Raw genomic sequence first — 22,341 nt, forward strand, 5'->3', positions numbered from 1 at the left:
TCATTTTTTCTGATGAAGGGTCTAGGCCCGAAACGTCAGCCTTCCTGCTCCTCTGATGCTGCTTGGCCTGCTGTGTTCATCCAGCTCTACACCTTGTTATCTCAGATTTTCCAGCATCTGCAGTTCCAACTATCTCTGATACTCTTATCAAGTGTTGTTTTTGGTCATGGTATATTTTCAGCACTTAGGCCGATGGACAATACGTCAACCAGACTTGCAGACAAAATTGCCTGACCTTTGTGCACCTCTTGTCAGAATTTTGAGCAGTTTGAATTTGTGCAAGTATGCCTTCAGTCACTGGTTGGTTATAGATATAGAATATGTCTCTACTTCTTCCACAAAAATTACGATCTTCCTCTGTTCGATCCACTACTGCCCTTGACCATGTAAATGCCATTGCTCGTGCCTTGACGAAAACATGGACCTATTCCAAAGGTTCTATCTCTTCAGTCTGTGATCAATCTTTGGACCTGTACAAACATTCTTCGAGATTTCTTTTTATTGGAATGATTTTACAATAGACTTGCGATCGGTATCAATTTGCACCCTTCATCTCTCCAAGTAACTGCTGACACATCCTTCTCTATGGCTGCTTACCTCTTCAGTCTTCATTAAAGCTCTCAACATAACATGGATTAGTTTTTGTGCCCCATTAGTTTGCACTTTCAGATAAGGACTGCACTAGAGTTGTGTAGAACAAACATCTGTAGATACTGTTTTGAAGAATCTTGAAGCGTAATCTAATAAAATACCTGTAGAAAGTAGCTTCAGTTACGTCTTTCAAAAGCTGCAGTCTGTTTCTCACTCCAAAGCCAGTGCTGGCTTTTTATTCAAAACTCTGAAGATTTGAGAAAATCTGGCTATGGTGGAGATAAACTTTCCCTCTTGATACATCATGCCTGAAAAGCACTATAACATGATGTATGCAGTTTGGCACAGGAAACTCACTGATGGCTGTATCTTCCTTAGATACGCCACGATGCCTTGTCTTGGGTAATATGTGCTAAAATTTTAATTCTAGAAAATTGATATTTCTAATTTAGGCCTCGGTTCCTTTACCATGTCACTGACCATCAAGCCATTTTTTCTTGTTCATTTTATCATATATAAGGATATCATCCATATGGCAAATGATTCCCTGTTCCTCTTCCAGGGTTCTAGACACTTGCCTTTCAAAAATCTCTGGTGCAGAGAAGATGCCAAATGGTGATGGTTGAAGCAATACTGCCTGCATGGATATTGTCAGAAATTTCGACTCTTGATCTAAGGGTATCTGCCAGAACCCACTGCTGGAATCTAGTTTTGTGAAAAATCTTGGCTATTGTCAACTTTGGTAAACTTTTGACAGGAAAAATAAGATCAGAGTTCACAAAAACAGTAACTTTCCCATTTCTGAAGAAGGGTCCAGACCCAAAACGTCAGCTTTCCTGCTCCTCTGATGCTGTCCGGCCTGCTGTGTTCCTCCAGCTCCATCCTGTTATCTCTGACTCCAGCATCTGCAATTCTTATTATCTGTGGATTTTCTGCCAAACTCCCTTAAGTAACTGAAATCCAAAGAGAATCTTAGTTCTTCATTTGTCTTTAGAACAGTTGTTGAGAGCATTGAAATAAAAGCGAAATAGTATGGATGCTAGAAATAGAAATATAAACAGAAATTAGTGGAGTGGCTCAGTGGTTAGCACTGCTGCCTTGCAGCCCCAGGGACCTGGGTTCAATTCTAGCCTCAGGCGACTGTCTGTGTGGAGTTTGCACTTTCTCCCTGTGTCTGTGTGGGTTTTCTCCGGGTGCTCCAGTTTCCTCCCACAGTCCAAAATGTGCGGGCTATGTGGATTGGCCATACTAAATTGCCCATAGTGTCCAGGGATGTTTGGGTTAGGTGAGTTAGTCACAGGAAATTAGGGGAATAAATCTGGGTGGGATGATCTACAGAGGTACATTGTGGACTTGTTGGGCCAAATGGCCTGCCGCGTACTGTCGTAATTCTATGAGGTCTGGCAGCATTTGTGAAGAGAAAAACACAGTTACAATACGACTCCTCTTTGAGAAAGAGCTATATTGTAATTGAAATAATAAATCTGTTTTATTTTTTCCACAGATGCTGCCAGACCTGCTGAGTTTCTGCAGCATTTGCTGTTTTCATCAGAGAACATAGTGTTATTGGAAATACGACTCTGGTTACAATCATGCTGGCTAACTGAGATTTTACGATGAGAAATTTTCCTAGGAGAGTACAGAGAGATGCAATTCGAATCTCCTTGCATCATAATATGCTCCTGCTTCAAGTTCGAAACCTTTAAATAGCTTTAAAATTTTTGTTTAAATTTTCTCCCTTTTTCCTTCTTTCATCCTGATTCCACTCTCTTTAAAAGACCTAGATGACGATCTGCATTTTGCCTAACAGTGAGGCATTCTGATTTCTCCGAATATGTAATGTTTCACTGACATTTTGTCCTCTGTGACTAAGCTTAATGGTGTTTTGCCCTAACACATGAAAATGTGTACCTCCTAGATCTTAGAGTTTTACGTTGCTTACAGAATTCAACTATTGCAAGCTGTCAGCTGGTGTTGAAACACTTATCCTGTGACAGGTTGAAGTTCTGTCTTGTAGTCTTATACCTTCACGTTATTGGTGTAGAACCTGTTTTTACCCTCTTTGACCTTCCTTAGGAATGTTGTTTTCATCTTTTGTTCTCTATCTTGAACTTCTTCCTCTGTTGTATGATTTCAATTTCTCTGCAAATTTCCTTTTTTTGCAGGACATTTTCTTTGTTTTTGGGGTGATGAAGAGGTTGCTAACATGTAATTATAGCACTCAGCTTCCCCTGCTGCACAGTCATTACCCTTGTGATTCTGTTTGGAGGCACACCTCAAACAACTCACTATGGTCAATGATGTTAATTTCCCCTTTTGATATTTTGGTGAGCATTTGGAAGGATGATCACACCATCTTGAGGTTTAATCATTTCACCGTGTCAGAAAAATCCCAAAGTGTTTCCTGAGTGGTAAACAATTTGTGGCCTTAGTTTCAGCCTGTGTCACAAATTAGGTTCAAAAACTGAAATTGCCGGAAAAGCTCAGCAGGTCTGGCAGCATCTGTGAAGAGACATCAGAGTTAACATTTCGGGTCCGATGACCCTCCTTCAGAATTGATGGTAGCTAGGAAAGTATCAGTTTATATGCAGAAGATAGAGTGAGGGGACAGGATAAGGAGTAAATGATAGATAGGGATAGGGCCCAAAGAAGGTGAAGAACAGTTGGACAGACAAAGGAGTAGATAACAATTTGGCTAGGAGGGTGAATAACTATTAATGGGGATTGTTAGTGGCTAATAATGGGTCTGTGTAATAGCAGACAATGTGATAACAAGGCCTGGGATGTGGGGTTAGGGTAAGGGCATGGGAGAGCTCAAGCCCTAAAGTTATTGAACTCAATATTAAGTCCAGAAGGCTACAGGGTCCCCAGGTGCACCCTACACAAATTGGATTACCTGTTCATTTGTTAAATCCGCTTTGGATTGAAAATACTTTAAGAATTTCTCATCCCTCACACTAACTAATGTACAGTCTCTAATTAATCTTTCAAATCTCCAGACCCACAATATTCTGCTAAATTATATAAAATCATGATGTGGAGGTGCCGGTGTTGGATGAGGGTGGACAAAGTCAGAGGTCACACAACACCAGATGACAATTCAACATGTTTATTTGAAATCACAAGCCTTCAGACTGCTGCTCCTTCATCACTTCACCTGACAAAGGAGCAGTACTCCGAAAGTTTGTTATTTCAAATAAACCTGTTGGACTATAACCTCGTGTCGTGTGATGTCTGACTTTACATAAAATAATTAAAGAGGGTTTGTGTTGATTCTTCAAACATTGACATTGTTGATTAAGTCTTGCCCTTCTGTCACGAAACCTCTTTGGGTTTAAAGTTGCATTGAATGCTTACATTGATGCTCCATACTCTGTGGTAGTTTCTTCCATGCTTCATCTTACCAGAAAATCATCAGTTATTAGACACACAACATATAAAAACATGACCTCATGGGGCTGCTCCTTTGCATGCAAACCTGAATCCATTTCTATGATGCTGAAGCTGCTGCCTCCAGAACTTTCACTTCTGTTCTCATTGTGGGCCTTCCTCATAACCAAATCGCTGGGGCAATGGCGACTTGTTACTGAAGATACCATCCATACGATTATCATGCCTGACTGACCTTGGTAGCAATAAGGTATTTCCTTCTTATTGTTGAAGTGATCCCAACCTGTGTTTTTTTTTCTCCAGAGTACTGCTAGTTTCTGACTGGACTTAGAAGACCTTTGAGATGATTATTTCCTGCCTTTCATGATGTCCTGCTCTGTAGCCATGTAATCAAAATCCCCTAAAGGTCCTTTTCCCTACCTTTGGAGTTTTCTGCTTTTCCAGTTTTTTTTTTCAAAGCCTTAGGTCATGGTCTGTGGACTGTGTTTTCATTTCAGATCCTAGCTCTAGAGATATGTTTTCAAGCTGCCGCTGGCTTTATCTCGTGCTTTAAAGCTTGCACATTGCTGGTAGCAATACTGTGAAGTGACTCAGGCTGTGGGTGTGTGTCCCTGACACTATTTAGTCCTTATCTCTCAGCCTTTTCAACTCTTAATATGCTGTAACACTCCTTTATTATTAGTGTACTTAATAGGTTATTAAATATATCTCTCCAGTACAATATCTAAGATCTCTCTCTCTCTCTCTATACATTCATTCTAAACTGGTTTCAACTCTCTTATTGATAGCAGAATCATGTATTTAGTTGCATAATCCTGATTGACATAAAATTCATTATACCAAAGGGTTTTTTTGACGTAAGAATTCAGACCTTTATATTATCGCATGCATTTGAACCTACTTGATTTTATGGAAGTAAGATCACAACCGGACCAGGGAAATACTTCTGATTGGTGGAAACAAAAAAAAAACTGTACAAAATCTTAGCTGCTACCAGCTTAGAAGCATTCTGATGATATACTCTCAAAAGTCAAGACAAAAGGTTTCTCTCTGACCCATAGTATTTGCCCAGATGTAATGGGAGCTCCTTTCAAATACTTCAATCTTTATCGTCCTCTCGTGGATTGTCTGTTTGTCAGAAACTGATGAGAGTGATGCTTGGAGCACTTTCAAAACACTTTTCACCCAATTACCACATTGATAGCTTAGATGGGAATATCTCACCTATGAATTGCATTGTCAATCATAAAGTGGTCTAGGCTCTAATGAGTCAAGTTTCTAAGCTGTGTTCCCTTTGCCTGGAACAGTAGAAATAACATTCACAGGGTATCAAGCGGATGAAAATCAGTTCCACAATATCAATACATGAGACAAGTATTTTATCCTGCAGGAGCTCTTCAAACATGGAGGAGCCTTATTTGTACAACTTTGGAGACAACCCAGTTTTAGAAGTATTCTATTTCAATGTTAAAGCATTTTTTTAACTAGATGTCAAATTTCTACGTTCATCCGAAATTGAAACCATGAAGAACTGGAAGAGTTTTTACCAATTATATCAGTGTCTACACAATAAATGGTTTTCCAATATGTAAAAATGATAGAATCGCAGCGCTGTTGAAAAACAAAATAGCAAGCAGAAGCTTTCAATATGTCACAAAGACATTGGTAATATCTTCTGTATATATACTGGAGTACTTCTGTCAACGCAAATCTGTATTGATGCAAATTAAAATTTCCATGTACCATATATCACAGTAAATGTTCCAGTACAGTAAACACACACACTGACAAGTGGCGCACTCTATCACTTGAGATTGATCAGTTCAGACACCAAAATTGGTCATTGTTTTAAGTGATATTAGATCCGCCAAAATGAATGATTACATTTAGAGCCCAGATATTTTAACCCATTCAACACTATTGTGAATCAACCTGTTGATATAAACAGATTAGGATATTTTAGTTTACTCCAGTTACACTGAAATAGTAAATGTGCTTTGAGGATTTAAACAAAATATTCTCTCCTTTCTTCCTTATAATGGTGACCATCCAATTTTTTTTTGCAGGCTTTGTTGTAAGGTTCAATTGTTTAACCACTTGGTGTTTGCTTATTTGTGGCCATTGACTCTTCAGTGTGTATTCATTGCAATGTGAAACAGAAACTAGGCTGCAAGCTAGGATTTAGAAGCACAAGCAGCACAAAAGCATTATAAATAAAATATTTTGTTAGACATAGATACTAATGTGGCAATTCCATGGCTCTGAGGTATAGAACACAACTGATGATAAAGCTGAAGGAAAAAAAGTTTTTAAATTGTCAGTTCCAGCAACTTTATTTTGCTGGGAGATTCTCCCATTTTTTTGGGATCAATTGGGATTCAAACCTGCTTCACTTCAGGAGAAACAACCCATAAGCATGTGACATAAGATGCTCAGAGAAAACAGATACATTTGAAAGCCAGTAAGTACGCTTGAAAAATACTTCAGGCTAAGTAAAATTTCAGAGATGTCAGAGTATCCACACACAGCCAGGTCATTTTAAGGCAAATGCAAAGTATTATGGATGCTGAAGTCCTGAAATAAGAACAGAAAGTGCTGGAGAAACTCAGCAGGATCTGACAATATCTGTAGAGAGAGAAACAAACTTAATGTTTTGAGCCCAAATATGACTTTTCTTTGGAAGAAAAGGCTTGCTCAATCAAGATTGCAGGCATTTTAGGTTTGCTTCTTACTGACATTAGCATGAAAGTATTTACACTTAAATCACAAATTTTCCCGTTATTGATTTTCACAACTTGTTCTTGCTCCTGTTACAGACACCCTACAAACTATGACAAATCAATTATTCTGGTTTCTGGGAAAAAAAAATCACAGTCCCAGTGCATCACGCTTCAAAACTCACTAGCTCTACATAGCCAAAGACCGATGTCTTATTTTGCTAAACCTGTCTGATAAGCTTGTTTACAAGTGTGATGACCTGATCAAAGCACTCATGTCTGTTATTGATGACCTTTTGTCTTATGACCTTATCCATTCTTACATATCAGACTTGAGACTAAGGGCTACTATCACGCTCCTCAAATTGACATGGCTATTCCACAAATTCAGAAAGTTTGAGATGGTCATCATTTGCAATCCATGCTCAAGTGTCACAAAACTGGAAACATTCAGAAACAGACATTGCCATAATCATCAAACCTACAGTTTGCTCAATCAAAAAAATGGTCAACTTAGAATGCGCACGGACATTAAGGTGGTGAATAAAGCAATTTTTCCTGACAAATATCTACTTCCTTCTTTCCAAGATTGATCAGCATTATTTGATAAATCCTACAGTCTTCACCACGCTTGACATGCAACATGATTATCTTCAGATGCCACTAGCAGAGCAATATTGGTAACTTAGAGGTTTTCTTCCTAACAAAGGTACATATCAGTACTGTACTGCAGAATTCTCAATGACGGAATATCAGCATCTCGTGCATTTCAGAAGAACATTTCTTCACTCTTGTTAGATGTTGAAAGGATGTTTAACCTATTTAGCAGTGCCATTGTCTATAGAATAGACATAGTAGAACACAATCAGTAGATATTCGCAGTGATCACTCAAAAGCACAACACAATTCCACACTCAAAAAAGGTCAACTGTACAATCACAGCACCCAAGATTGACTTTAGGGTACTGAATGACTGAAGCTGAAATAAAATCTATACACGACAACATCAATGTTGTTCATGAGCTCCTAACATGATTTAACATGAAAGAGCTGACATCAGCACAACCAGCTTCCATCACAAGTCGTTCCTAAGTACACAGAGTATAACGGTTCTTCAAAAGCTACTGCACAAAAATTCACAATAAGAACGGTCAAATGCACAGCAAAATGCTGTTTGACATGTTAAAAGGTGAAGATAGCATTGCTAAAAGTCCTGGTGCATTTTGTCCCACAGGTAAATATGTATATCTCAACATGCGTCAGGAAATGCAGTAGGAGCCGTACACAGTAAAAGCAAATGACCAATCATATGTATCATGCACATTAATGAGCATCTACATTTGAGAACATTGGCACATGTATCTCCCAGGTAGAAAGTTCACTTTCTGCAGTGAGTGCAAAGTGATGACCACATTGTTCACCGTATCAGGATCTGGTCATAAACCTCAATCCCGTACAGTATTCAGACATCTTCATCATTTTGGCTTTGAAGTTGAGTAACAGGTTCATGCAACTGTGTTGGGAGTTTGCTGGCTATGACTGTGTCCGGTGTATCGGCGGCGATGAGGCGGCTTTGGCAGAGGCGGTGTCCTGGGTCCGGTCCACGGTCGCGGTGGCTGCTTCAATGTTGCAGCCTCAGGGACAGCTTTGATGGCTGCGAAGTGAGCGTGGTGTCCCGTAGACACGTAAGAAATCAAACAGCGGCGGATGAAACAAAAAAATGACTTTTGTCTCAACTTTGTGTGAATTATTTCTTTTTACAGTTTATGTAATTAAAATGGTGCTGGATTATGGCAATTTATACACAATTAACTGTATTTTCATAAATACAAGTAACAGTAAATTATTATTACTGCTTAGCCATGTCACTGTCATATTCAGCATGAGAAAGTGTGAGGGACATGTGACATAGAAGACGGTGGAATTGTTGATTTCACATACAATTGCTAATCTTATTACATGAGAACGGTTGAAGGCAGGCATCTATGACAGAAAGCATCTTGTAGAAACTGCCTGTCCCTAAAATCTTCCAGGCACCCTGAATTAGAGGAAGAACTGTCTTGTACAACAGTTTTGTTTTACTACTCTTTCACAGGGAAAGATGATATATTTTCAACTAGTGATGGTGTGTCTTGGGGGGAATATTGAAGGTGCTGATGTTCCTGTGCAGGTGCTGTCAAAAGAGCTTGGAGACTTGTTGCAGTGCATCCTGTAGATCGTACACACATGCCTGTCTCTGGTGCCAAGGATCGAAGCAGTGAATGTTTAAGATAGGGAACAGCATCACAATGAAGTATGCTATTTTCCCTGGATTGTGTCGAGCTTCTTGACTCATGTCGAAGCTGCAACCATCCAGGTAATGAACACAATGAGCTTGCATTATTTGACAACAACTCTATTATATATGGAACTCAAGAAGTTATCTCAAAAACTCAACAGCAATGTATGTTGCGAGTTGACCATGAAGGAGGTCTGACTGATGTTAAAACAGAACAATAATTCCATGAAGCGTTCTGGTGGCAACAATCGTTTATTATACAGAAGAGCTCTTTAGAAACTGTGTAGCACACGCAATGGAGAAAAAAAAAAGTTAAACTTTGAAATAACTGCGCAGAGGCTGGTATCCTGTCACCAAGTCACCCTTTATTTACTTGTGATCAGCCAGCTCGGAGTCAGTCCCCCTGAACTGAGGAGATTCTAAACCTCCTGGGTTTTTTTTTCTTTTTTCTATAAATACTCCACCACCAAGAAAGCACCCATGTGGCCAAGGAACCAGTGACAAGCAAAGCCCTGGTATGCACAATGTTTATGTGAACGAGAAAATGAGGGGGAGGGTAAAGACTAAATCGAAATAGGATTGGAATGGGAAATAGAACTCTCCAGCCCCTGCAGTGCGCACCTCTCCCTAAAGGCATCAAGAATGCTTGTGGACACCACATGCTCATTTTCCAGGGACACCCAAGCTTAACCTCCTGGTTACATTGATCAGCCAGGGCATTCCTGATTGGCCAAGGTTAACAATCCCAATCAAGGATCTCGTAATCAACAAGATTCAACTGGTTCCAGTCACTACAAACTATATCCCATACTTCTACAGCCAATCCAATGCTAACAAAACCATGGTAACACCTCCTCATAGAGGCTTTTAGAGAAGGCAAAGAAACCCCGGCAAACAATATTTTTTGCCTGCTGTCGATAATCTGTGGAAAAAATTGTAGGAAATTGCTACAATGAATTCAATAATCACCACTTCATTCATTTCATACAAGTCATTTATAAAATGGGATTTGCCGGAGTCTACCACTACAGGCAATAGACCACATTATGTTTCCAGTCAGTTCACAGAGTTCCTACCAAATTATGGAATTAATCACCAGCCAAAAATACAAAGCAACTCACAAACAAATGGTGGCATTGAGCAATTTAACAGGATGATCAAGGGCAGTCTAAGAACTAGCATGTCAGAAAAGAATTTGTTAGAACAAGCCATCCATATCTTATTTCACAAATATCGATCCATCCCATACGCTCTGACTGGAAAATCATTGACCAACCTCTGATAAATTATAACTTTTGCATGCCACCAACCATTATTAAACGCTCAGCACCAGTTAATGGGAATGTCAAAATAAAACCAGATAAAATTGCAAACCAACAAGAAGCAAAAATATATACTGACAAACGAATGGGCTCAAGGAAGCCACGATTTGAGGTTGGGGATTGTGTGTGAGATTGTGCCCAAATTCACATCTTCAAAAAAGATCCAAAACAGTTTAAGCAATTGCTCAGGATCAATGCATACTAGACAATAACACAAGAAAGAATGTGAGACAGTTGACAGAGAGTAGATCTGGATATTCAGAGGACCGTGTGATTGAATATCTTGATAAACAAGCTGATCATACGAAGTTAGAAAGGAATCCAATTTGTAGGATTTGCATTCCCTTATCCTCTTCACAAATCTGTCTAAATGCTGTCAGATTAGTTGAAATTTCCCATGACCATTAACTTATGTATTTTCTTAATCATTTGCCGAATTTGTTTGAAGCACACCCTTCCAACCTCACTTCCATGCTCTGAGTGCTCTATAAATTACTCCCATTAGTGTGATTAATCTTTTCCCTTTTATCTATTCTTTCTATCGGTATGGATTCTGCTTTACAGATAGCAGTGTCACTCTTCCGTACATTCATTATATTACCTCAAATAAATTCAATGCCAATGCCAATGCTTCCTTTTCTTCCTTTCCATTTTTCAAAATGTGGAGGAGCCAGTGCTGGACTAGGATGGACAAAGTCAGAAGTCACACAGGTTTATTTGAAATCACAGGCTTTCAGAGTGCTGCTTCCTCATCAGGTGACTGGTATCACATGACAGCAAGTTATAATCCTGTTAAACTATAAACTGGTATCATTCTGACTTTGTCCATTTTTCAACCTATGGGTTTTACTAAAAAAAAGGCACATTTTGTCAAAGCTTTTAATCATGCAAAGAAAATTCACCAGAAATATTAAAACTAAAAGTAAAAACAAAACTATTCTGTCAAGAGAATACTGATTGGCTAGGAAGTGAACACTGATTGAACACTGATTGTTCTGAGGAAGGGTCACCGGACCCGAAGCGTTAACTCTGTTTTCTCCTCCACAGATGCTGCCAGACCTGCTAAGCTTTTCCAGCAACTTTGTTTTTGTCACTGATTGGCAGAGGCATTGCCGTGGAAAATATACCAGTGAAGTTGTTGACTTGCTCGCCGAGCTGGCTTGTTTTTGTTCAGACGTTTCGTCACCACGCTAGGTGACATCATCAGTGAGGCCTCCGATGAAGCGATGTTATTCTACTCCACTTGAAATTTATACTGTCCGGCCCATTATGGTGAGTAGTGTCATTTCTGTTTTTGTTCTGTGTGGGTTTGTATATGGGGTCCAATTCTATATGTTTGTTGATTGCATTATGAGTTGAGAACTATGCCTCAAGGAATTCCTGTGCGTGTCTATGTTTGGCTTGGACTACTGTAGTTATATTGTCCCAGTTAAACTGATGGCCTTCATTGTCCAAGTGTATTGATATTAAGGAAAGTTTGTCGTGTCGTTTTGCTGCTAGCTAATGTTTGTTTCTCACCCTAATGCAATCCACAAACATAGAAAATTCGACCCCATATACTAACCCCTACAGAACAAAACCAGAAATGACACTACTCACCATAACGGACCGGACAGTATAAAATTCCAAGTGGAGTAGAACAACATCGCTTTATCGGAGGCCTCACCAATGATGTCACCTAGCATGGTGATGAAATGTCTGAACAGAAGCAAGCCAGATAGGCGAGCAAATCAGCAACCTCACCCACAAACCGAGCTACAGATCTTTGCTAAAACTTTAATACACCATTTAGATGGAAACCGCAAGTTAATTGCCAAGATTTGTTTAAATTTAAACCTGGAAAATTAACTATGATTGGCCTAAGCATTGCCCCTGAGAAGTGAACTGGAATACGGTGGATAAGGTAGTCAAGAAGGTGTATGGCATGCTTGCCTTCATCAGTCAGGGCACAGAGTATAAAAATTGGCAAGTTAGGTTGCAGCCGTATAGAACTTTAGGTGGGCCACATCTGGAATATTGCATACAGTCTGGTCACCACACTACCAGAAGGGTGTGGAGGCTTTGGAAAGGGTACAGAAAAGGTTTCCTCGGATGTTACCTGGTTTGGAGGTTATTAGCTTTGAGGACAGATTGGACAAACTTGGTTTCATTTCACTTGAACGTTGAAGGCTGAGTTGTGGGGGGGGTGCCACCTGATAGAAATTTACAAAATGACAAGAGGCATGGATAGGACGGATAGTCGGAATCTCTTTCCCAGTGTAGAAATGTCAATTATTAGAGGACGTGGGTCTCAGGTAAAGGGAGAAATTTTAAAGGAAATGTGAGAAGCAAGTTTCTTTTACACAGGTAAGTGCCTGGAACACACAAGCAGTGGAGGTGGACGAAACAGATACAACAGCAATATTTAAGATGCATCTTGACTGATACATGAATAGGCAGGGAATAGAGGGATATGGACCGCACTGAGGCTGAAAGATTTAGTTTAGAAAGGCATCATCTGCTGGCACATGGTAGACCAAAGAGCCTGTTCCTGTGTTGTAATGTCCTTTATTCTTCTTTAGTTTTTGTTCAACAAAAGGAAACATAACAGAGAGGTTGTCTAAGAGTATGAAATACTTTCAATAAATCATAAATTTACTCAATGTACATGGACATCAAGACAAAATAGCAAAACATATAATTTGGTATTTGGACCAAATTTTCTGAAATTTCTTTCATTTATGAATGGTGAACTTTCCTTAGATAATGCCAGACCCACCTCCTGTTGTATCAATTGCTAAACTTACGTTACATTGCAGTATTAATTTAATTGAAAAAAACAAGTTTACACACCCATTCAATCATGTGCCGTTGACTTGACAGATGATAGCTCAGCTTTGAACTCAGCATTTGTTACATTATGTTTGATTTAAATAACAACAAAAATCCACTTGTTTGAGCTAATTTCAAATAAACAAACTGGTGGTAGCCATTCTCAAGTTTATTTCTCAGGCGTAATGCCTTGATGAAGCATAGTAAACCTGCCTGGTTTAAATTTAAACAAAGTTCAAAGGTTAACTAGCGATCACCAATTGGTGCATTCTCTATTGCAATGCCTCTATCAACCAGAATCTGCTTGTCGATCAATGAGCAATCTCTTCCCAGACTGTAAATAAATGTTGCTTTCCTTTCACATTGTCATTCTTCCAAATTATCCAGGAAGTGCAAGATGAAAAGCTTTGACAAGATACATCCTTTTTGAGCAAAGCTCGTGCCCTGTGCTACAAAACATCTTTCTAAACTTATGTTTTGCAATGGTTAATTTCCAGTCCTGATATTTACAGAGCCATCTCTTAACAATCACGACTGTATCTGGTTTCTTACAACACATTATTGCCTCCAGTTCTCCTTTTGTTCTATGGATACAATGCACATAATTTGCAGATATAGCTTAATTAATTTTAATTACAGTTCCTCTCACTATAATTTCAATCTTTTTATTCTACACACCTATCCTACACCCCTATTTGTTCACTGCCTGCACCAGCGCAGTCTATCCCATTTTTTTCTTCCCTGTATTAACTCCAATTTATTTCCTGCAGATCCCTCATCCTGCTTACCAATTTCAAGTCATTGACGTCTTCCTACTTACTCTTTCTGTTGCACCATAGTTCCATTATGGTTCAGATGGTGCTTATCAGTTGGCAATTTCTCCACATCAGTGGGACCATCATCTGATTAATTGGTATCTTCCAAAGTGTTGTGGGAAACCCTGTAGATTTAAGGGCGCAGCTTAGCCAATATCTTGCTAAGGAACCTGGGTTCTCCATGTCAGCATTTGATAATGTGACTATTGATTGTTAGCACTGGGTGTTTTAAATTATATTACTGCATTTCCTTCCAAATTTTTGCAATCTAAAAAAAATGTATAAAGTATTAAGATGAGAATGTTTTCATTTGTTTTTGAAATCCACAGTGGCAAAATCAAGTGAAACATGTATTATCATCTCCTTCAATAATTAACATTTTGTTCCACAGAAACTAATCTATATCGTTCTGATGATACTCTGCCACAAGATAAACAGTCACCTGGCCATAGAACTGGAATATAAAGTGCGAGAGAATGAAAATGAAGGAGTTTTTATTGGAAACATAGCCACAGATATACTTTTGACATCAGTTACTACCTGTGATTCACTGGCTTACAAATTCATGAAAGAAATGGATTATGTGATTCTCAGGCATGAGAGTGGAGAGCTATATACAACCAAGCAGAGAATCGACAGAGAAACCTTATGTCCAGTCGAATTCCGTGGTGATCCTTGTGTCCAAGAAGTCAATGTGGTTATTCTATGTGCTGATCAGTATCTGCAAATGGTGAAAGTTAAGATAGTCATCCTGGATGTCAATGATAATGCACCGTATTTTGCAGAACAAGTGATGAAACTTTCTATTCCAGAAGATGCAGCTGCAGGTACATCGTTTGGAATTGACTATTATGCAACTGACAATGACACTGGAGAGAACAGCATTAAACATTATTATCTTGAAAATAGCCAAAATATTTTCAGCTTGAATGATGGTGAAACACCCTCCATTGTTGTCCATCAACCATTAGACAGGGAGGTGAAGGACTTGTATGAAATGAAAATTGTGGCTGTGGATGGCGGTGTACCCCCTTTATCTGGAACAGCCACACTTCTGATCAACATTCAAGACATTAATGATAACTGCCCCATTTTTAATGTATCAGAATTTGATATTCAGATCCCTGAAAACATGTCCTCCAATAGTGTAGTGACGCAGCTACATGCCTTTGATGCAGATCTAGGCCCCAATGCTGAAATCAGCTATTCTTATGGCAATCGAGTTCAGGAGATATCCAAGAAACTATTTACCTTACATAGTGACACTGGGCTTATCACGTTTTCTGGAAATAAAAATCCAGAGATATCTCCTATACATAAACTCACAGTATTAGCTAATGGTCCAGGCTGTGCCCCAGCTATAGTTCAAATTACAGTGTCTGTCATGCACAGCAGCAAATACAGTCCAAAGTTGGAGATCAGCTATATAGCTAACCAGGCAGATGGTGTGATTTACCTGAAAGAGACTGCACCTGATAATACCCCAATTGCTCTCCTCGAGGTAACTGACCCAGATCATTATTTAAAAGGGACAATCTATATCAGCGGCAATGTGCCTTTCTATTTAAAACCCTACGAAAGGTCAAGAAATAAGCATCTTGTAGTCACATCACAGCTTTTAGACCATGAGCTTGAAAACCAATATAAGATTGTAATTAAGGCAGAAGATCCTCACAGTCTTCATGAACTAACAATACATGTTAAGATTACTGATGAAAATGACAACTCCCCAGAATTTTGCCAAAGCTCCTTCGAGGCTTCCATTGAAGAAAACAATATACCAGGAGCTTTTTTACTGAAGATCTCAGCAACAGATGCTGACAGCGGCCAGAATGGGAAAGTGACTTACCACTTGGGACCTGATGCTTTACCCATCTTTTCAATTGAACAAATCACGGGAAATTTAATAGTGTCCACCGCTTTGGACAGGGAAAAAGACAAACTGTATAGGTTTTCTGTTTCTGCTGTTGACCATGGAATTCCTCCCAGAAAGAGAAGCACTATTGTAATCATTCATGTCTTGGACCAGAATGATAACACACCCTCCTTCCTCACCAATGACTATACATTCTTTATTCCAGAAAACTTCCCGAGACATGGTGAAATTGGAGTCATCAATGTAACAGATTTAGACGAAGGGGCTAATGGTAATGTTACTGTGTCCATCCTGAATAGTAGTAGCCATTTTTTAATGGACAACACCAGAGGGATATTACGTTGCAATTCTTCAGTCGATCGAGAGAAACATACCATGCATGTATTCTGGGTTGAGGCTGTGGATGGTGGGAGATCACCTCTCTCCGCAACAGCAAAAATAACTGTATTTGTTTTGGACATAAATGATAATCCTCCAACTGTATTACTTCCTCAGTCAAACATATCATGGCTTCTTGTGCCCCCTAACACACCCCAAGGAACCGCAGTGGCTGAGATTTATGCCATTGACTATGATGCTGGTATTAATGCCGTCATGACTTACACTATTGTTGGGAGGAATGGTCCTGCTCCTCATGTGTTTGGAATTAATACAGCGACAGGAAATATTACATTGCAAGAGAAACTGTTGAGCAAAGACTATGGTTTGTATCAACTACTCGTAAAAGTCAGTGATCTTGGGCAACCCCAGCCTCTCCATTCCACAGTCATGGTCAATTTGTTTGTCAATGAGACTGTGAGTAATAAAAGTTACTTGGAAGACTTGTTGCACAGACGAACTGTTTTCACAGAAGAAATGCAAACTGAACCAAATCCATGCCCATTGTTACAGACATTAGACATCCCCTGTTCACCTCCAATCATTCCCATTGCAATCACAATGATCATTGTCTCTATTATTTTCTTTACCATTTCTCTTTGTATGCTTCTAAGCATGAGAAAGAAAAGCAAAAAAAAAGAACTTTACATAGATGCCAAGATACCATTAAAAATAAATCTTGACTATTATACAAAAGACTGGAATGATGAACAGTTGTAGAACTCAAAAACTTGTTCAAGAAAACACAGGAAAGACTGCAGTAAACATATGAAGAATGACTTTGTAGTTTACTTAAAATAATAAACTGCATTTCAAGGACATTTTTATCTTTCTTAAATATATATGTATATATATATTTATAACATTTTGTCATAAAATTATGTGCTAACAAAACCATGAATACGTACTACTGAGAAATCTGGCATACATAGGAACCTGGGGTAGCCTAGCACTTTTCTTGATGTCATTTTTCTTATAAAATGTTACAGGAGAATTCAGCACAAAACTAAAGAACTATTAACTTGGTTTGTTAAACTATTGGAGCTAACTTTCTTCATCATGGACTGAACATTCTGTGAAAGACACGTTTCTTACAGTGCTCATTTGTTTCCTTCATATCTTATCAGTGTGCCAAAACCAAGTTTGTATTTCGAAGCTTCTGTTAAATTACGTTTAGACAGCCATTTTTGTATTGCAAAAGTGGTCCAGTTTGTAGTTCACAACAGCAACAACAGTTGAATTTTCAATAGTCTAGAGTTACTGTTTATAATTCAGAGGGATGCTTTAATTTGGGTTTCTGAAAGTTTGATTTATTCAATCCTTGCCTGCAATCCAATCCAAAACATGACAATGTATTAATGGAGAATGGGGCACAATTGGATGCTGTGGGCTATGATCTATCACAGTTTCAATTTACCGTTGATTTCGCCCATCACCCAAAGGAACACTTCTCTGCTGCCCCTTCTCAACTAACCAGTCGTGAGTATCAAGAAATGGGAAGGGCTACGATCGCTAGTTGTCCTCCTCTCTGCCCTAGTTAATGCCACTTGCTTGAATCAAAATATAACAGGTGCCAACAGACCAGAGGTAGTGGCTATAATAGATCTAAGGTCGAGAACTGAAGGAAAGGACGTACAAGTCCCAAGGGATAATTTTAAAATCAAATACTGTTTGTGAAAAATTAGTATTTCAGGTCCAGACTCAATACCCCTCAATTTCTGTCTATTCCCAGTTTTAATAAATTGAATCTTATCATACACATGGAAGCATTTTTGGAAGTGTTTGGTAACTAAGGATAACAATTTATCATTCATCAAGTACCTGCTTCACAGCAGGCGCTCCACCTTAACTACTCTCCATGCCCCTCTGAGGTCAAAGCCTAGCACATGCCTCCCTGTGACACGCCAGAAGACCAGTGAGAGCTGATGTAGTTGCATCCCATCTGCACCCTAGAGTTACAAGTTTCAAAGTGCTACAGCTGTGGCTGGAGGCGACCTCGTGTGGGAGATTTCCCTTCACAATGTTTACCTGGCAGCTGTGGCCGCTGTTCATTTTTAAGCATTCTAAAGTCTTCAAAGGACACCTCCATTTTGACATGCTCTCACACTTACCTATCAATAATGGCAAAACCCACACTCTCTCTCAATGCGAGCTGCCAGCCATCTGAGTCTTTGGACCTCGAGTTAGTCTCCCTATCTGAGCAGCCCACCCATCATTCTGAATTGGATGGGGCTCAAGCAACCTCCAAGAGGATTGTGCAGACGGGCTTACCTCAGAAATCATCAGGCCAAGGTCCCAGGAGCAATCCGTGCCCACATTTAAGAAATGCAGTAAAATTTCGCCATCGTCAGCTGGACAGGAGGAGAATGACCTCCTCTGTTCTCAACTGAAGGGTCGACCACCGAAAGCATTTTAAGGAGCCTCAAAGACTCCATTCAATTCTGCTTTCTATTTTGAACACATCAGCCAGTTTTCCTGGGCCTCTGCAAAACCATGGAGCACTGCTTGAAGGAATGAGCTTCCTCCCAGCCAAATTGACAATCCTGTAAACACCGTTGGTCCCCTGCCTATCTGACACTGTGACCACACACTCCACACCTCCTTGATCTCCCACTGACTGACTGCTCTCTCCCCATGGCTCATGATCTGTCTACACTCCCAACCCCCAAAATCATTGATCGCACTCCACTAGCAAGACTTATCGCCCCTGCATCTATGTTCCTAGATAGTTACCTATGTTGGCAGTTCCTTTATAAAGGACATTCCACACTCAGCTGTGTTGACCTCTCCCTACATATGGATTCCTACACACACATGTAGGTTGTGTCATACATTAAGATCCTTACCCCCTCGTCTGATTCAACCTGTCCCCATATATAAATCCTGACGCAACACCCTTGACACCTAACTAGCTGTAACTTCCATAACCTTTGGGGATTCTTCAAGTGATGCAGTGACAGTCCCACCGGGATTCTGCAGTTGGGCATTGGTCAAATAGAAATCCTTTTAGAAGGCTAGCAAGCATAAGCATAAGCTGCACCCCAACCCCCGCGCCAAAAAACTAAATGTGTTGGGCTGAGCTGAAGGGACAAGTGGAAGTTCATGACTGTCCAGAAGAGATAAATCCAGCCCAGATGAATTCTCTGCTTTACTATAATAAAGCAGGAAACACCATCACTTCAAAGAGTGTTTTCTTATATGATGAACCAATGCCTCTATCTTCAATATTTAGTTCCGTTTTGATTGGATACTTTGATTTTTATGTGTAAATGCATGGACTGATGGGAATTCCCCCATCACACTATCATCCATATTATGTAAGACTCAAGAACTTTTTCAAGCAACAGTTTGATCCATGAGTGCCTCCACATTAAAAAAATAACTTTGAATAGCAGCAGTGTTACAACAGTGCTCCCACATGCTCAACAAATTATGGAGAAATACTTAAGTCTTTCAGAAAGATTTATAATCACTGTGGTCAAATAAAGCATTCTTTTATTGATTTTTATTGAGATGGTTTTTGGATTTTATTCTGACAGCCAAAATACAAATGCAAGAATAAGATCTGCAGTTGATATTTTTGACGGGGCAGTGAATATTGACATTACATTTTGACAAAGAATTACAACTGCAGTAAAGCAGAAGTACAGCTAAATCTGGAAGTCCTTGATATGTATAGTCTGACTGCTGCCATTTTTGATAGGAGAGAACCCAAGCAGTGTTATATTGGGTTTCAATGGGGAAGGTTTGTGCGTTGGATAGACCATCTCATGTTCTAGGTTGTTGAGTTGCTGGCCGAGTTGGCTTGATCTCATTCAGACGTTTCATCACCATGCTAGGTGTCATCATAAGTGGAGCCTCTGATGAAGAGGTGTTATTCTACTGATTGCAGAAGCAATGATGCGAAGATCAGAACACACCATCCTCCCCCCGCATTCAACCTAAACTTCGGTACATAGATCCGGTACGTAGTCAACACATTTGTGATTATTAAACGCAACAAATTAGAAGAGACCCACCACCTCATCAACAGCGTATTCACAGGGATTAAGTTCACAAGGGAAGAAGAAAACAACAATCAATTTCCGTTTCTGGATGTTAAAGTTGAGTGCATGACCAACAGGGAGTTCCAAACCTCAGTATATAGAAAAGCAACTCATACTGATCAAATCCTCAACTTCCACAGCAATTACCCCAACGCACAAACAAAGCTGCATTAGGACACTATTTAAATGGGTCAGGATGCACTGCAACACCCCAGTTAACTCCGTAAGGCCACCCCTCAACCTCCTATGCTTAACACGACACAGGAAAGAGAAAGAGCACCGAAACAAAATCCTCGCTATAAACGGAAATCCCTGCAACTTCACCAGCAGTTACCTACTAAACAGACAACAACAGGAGAACACAGTACACCCTAACACACTGGCCACACTGCCCTACATCAAGAACATATCGGAACTGACAACAAAACTCCTAACACCACGAGGAATCATGATGTCCCACAAGCCCCCAGCCACTCTACGACAAACACTTAGAAGGATTAAAGACCCCATTCCCAACACATTTAGAAAATACCATGCAATGACTGCCACAAACATTACATTGGACAGACAGGAAGGAAACTAGCCATCAGAATACATGAACATCAACTAGCAGCAAAACTACATGATAAACTCTCCTTAATATCAGTACATTCAAACAATGAAGGCCATCAGTTCAACTGGGACAAAGTAACTATAGGAGCCTAAACCAAATATAGATAAGCACAGGAATTCCTAAAGGCATGGTTCTCCAACCATAATGCAATCAACAAACATATAGAATTGGACCCCATATACAAACCCGTACAAATCAAAACTGGACATGACACTACTCACCATAATGGGCCAAACAGAACAAATCCAAGCGGAGTAGAATAACATCACTTCATCGGAGGCTCCACTGATGATGTCACCGAGCATGGTGATGAAACGTCTGAACGAGAGCAAGCCAGCTCGGTGAGCAAGTCAATAACCTCACCCACAACCCAAGCTACAGATCTTTGCCAAAACTTTGAATCTCATGTTATAACAAAAATTTCAAGACGTTAAAGATTGAATACCAAAGTAGAGGGTTTTCCTTGCTTCATGGAATATTTTATGGCTGCTGGGTGAAGCATCAAGCTTCATCACAGATATTTTATGTTTTGCATTGACACAGAATGGCAGTTGTAATAAAAGTGCTCACTTATTTATGCATTTTCTACTGATATATCTTTACAGGCTCTGGAACCTGCTGATGCGGATCAAAGAATAGAGGCAAGAACAGTAGCAATTCTTGATTGATAGCTGTGTATCTCTATAGGTTGGCTATGTCAGTAGGATGGACCCAATGGTTATTGTAATTATTTTGAGGCACAGACCTGTGGCCAAGTGTTTCCAAGCATGGGTTTATATTGTTTTGTCTGTGCTTCCTAACCTGCCATTCAGCAGCCAGCCAAAAAACTGAATGAACTTGACTCCATGATAGCAATGTACTGTTTAGGAATTGAACACTAGTTGTACAGTGAAAGATAGTCAAGAAACAGATTTATTTTTGCTTTGGACATGTATTGTAAAGTTTGTAAATCACTTCATTTACTTGTATTGTGTTGAATAAGCTTGCTAGTAGTTTGTTGAACTCAGTCTGATAATAATGTTCTTTAATCTGCCATTAAAGAGAACTGAATCACATGTTGACTTTTATCCATACTGCCAATCTGACCTACAAAGGTAATTTTATTCTGTTTGATGCTTGGACTTTCCTATTGTTCACCTTGATGCTGAACTGTTAAAGGCACTTAGATCATAGTCATACAGCACAGAAACTGACCCTTCCATCCATGCACTCCATGCCAACCATAATCCCAAACTAAACTAGTCCCACTTGCCTGCTTTTGGCCCATATCCCTCCAAACATTTCTCATTCATGAGCTTATCCAAATGCCTTTTACACACTATAACTGTACCCACATTCATTACTTCCTCTGTAAGTTCATTCCGCACACGAACCAGTCTCTACGTTAAAAAATTGCCACTCATGTCTTTTTTAAATCTTTCTCCTCTCACCTTAAATATATATCCCCAGTCTTGAATTGCCCCACCCGAGGGAAAAGATACCTGCCATTCACCTTATCTATACC

At 39.6% G+C, this 22,341-nt stretch overlaps 1 protein-coding gene across 2 annotated transcripts in view; it reads left to right on the forward strand.

Moving 5' to 3' along the window:
• Positions 1-21,892, forward strand: part of LOC109920343 (protocadherin-20-like) — a 48,920-nt gene extending 27,028 nt beyond the window's left edge. Inside the window, exons 2-3 of one of the 2 annotated variants that reach the window (XM_048605504.1) lie at positions 14,316-16,503; positions 21,443-21,892. In XM_048605504.1, the coding sequence (XP_048461461.1) occupies positions 14,316-16,503; positions 21,443-21,459 (2,205 nt within the window). In that variant the 3' untranslated portion in view covers positions 21,460-21,892. Of the gene's footprint in view, positions 1-14,315; positions 20,240-21,442 lie in introns of those variants that run through there. The other variant, XM_048605503.1, reaches the window with a different exon arrangement.
• Positions 21,893-22,341: the final 449 nt, after the last annotated feature.

The sequence above is a fragment of the Rhincodon typus genome, chromosome 14 (assembly GCF_021869965.1).
Source record: "Rhincodon typus isolate 14 chromosome 14, sRhiTyp1.1, whole genome shotgun sequence".
In the NCBI taxonomy this organism is placed as follows: Eukaryota; Metazoa; Chordata; class Chondrichthyes; order Orectolobiformes; family Rhincodontidae; genus Rhincodon; species Rhincodon typus.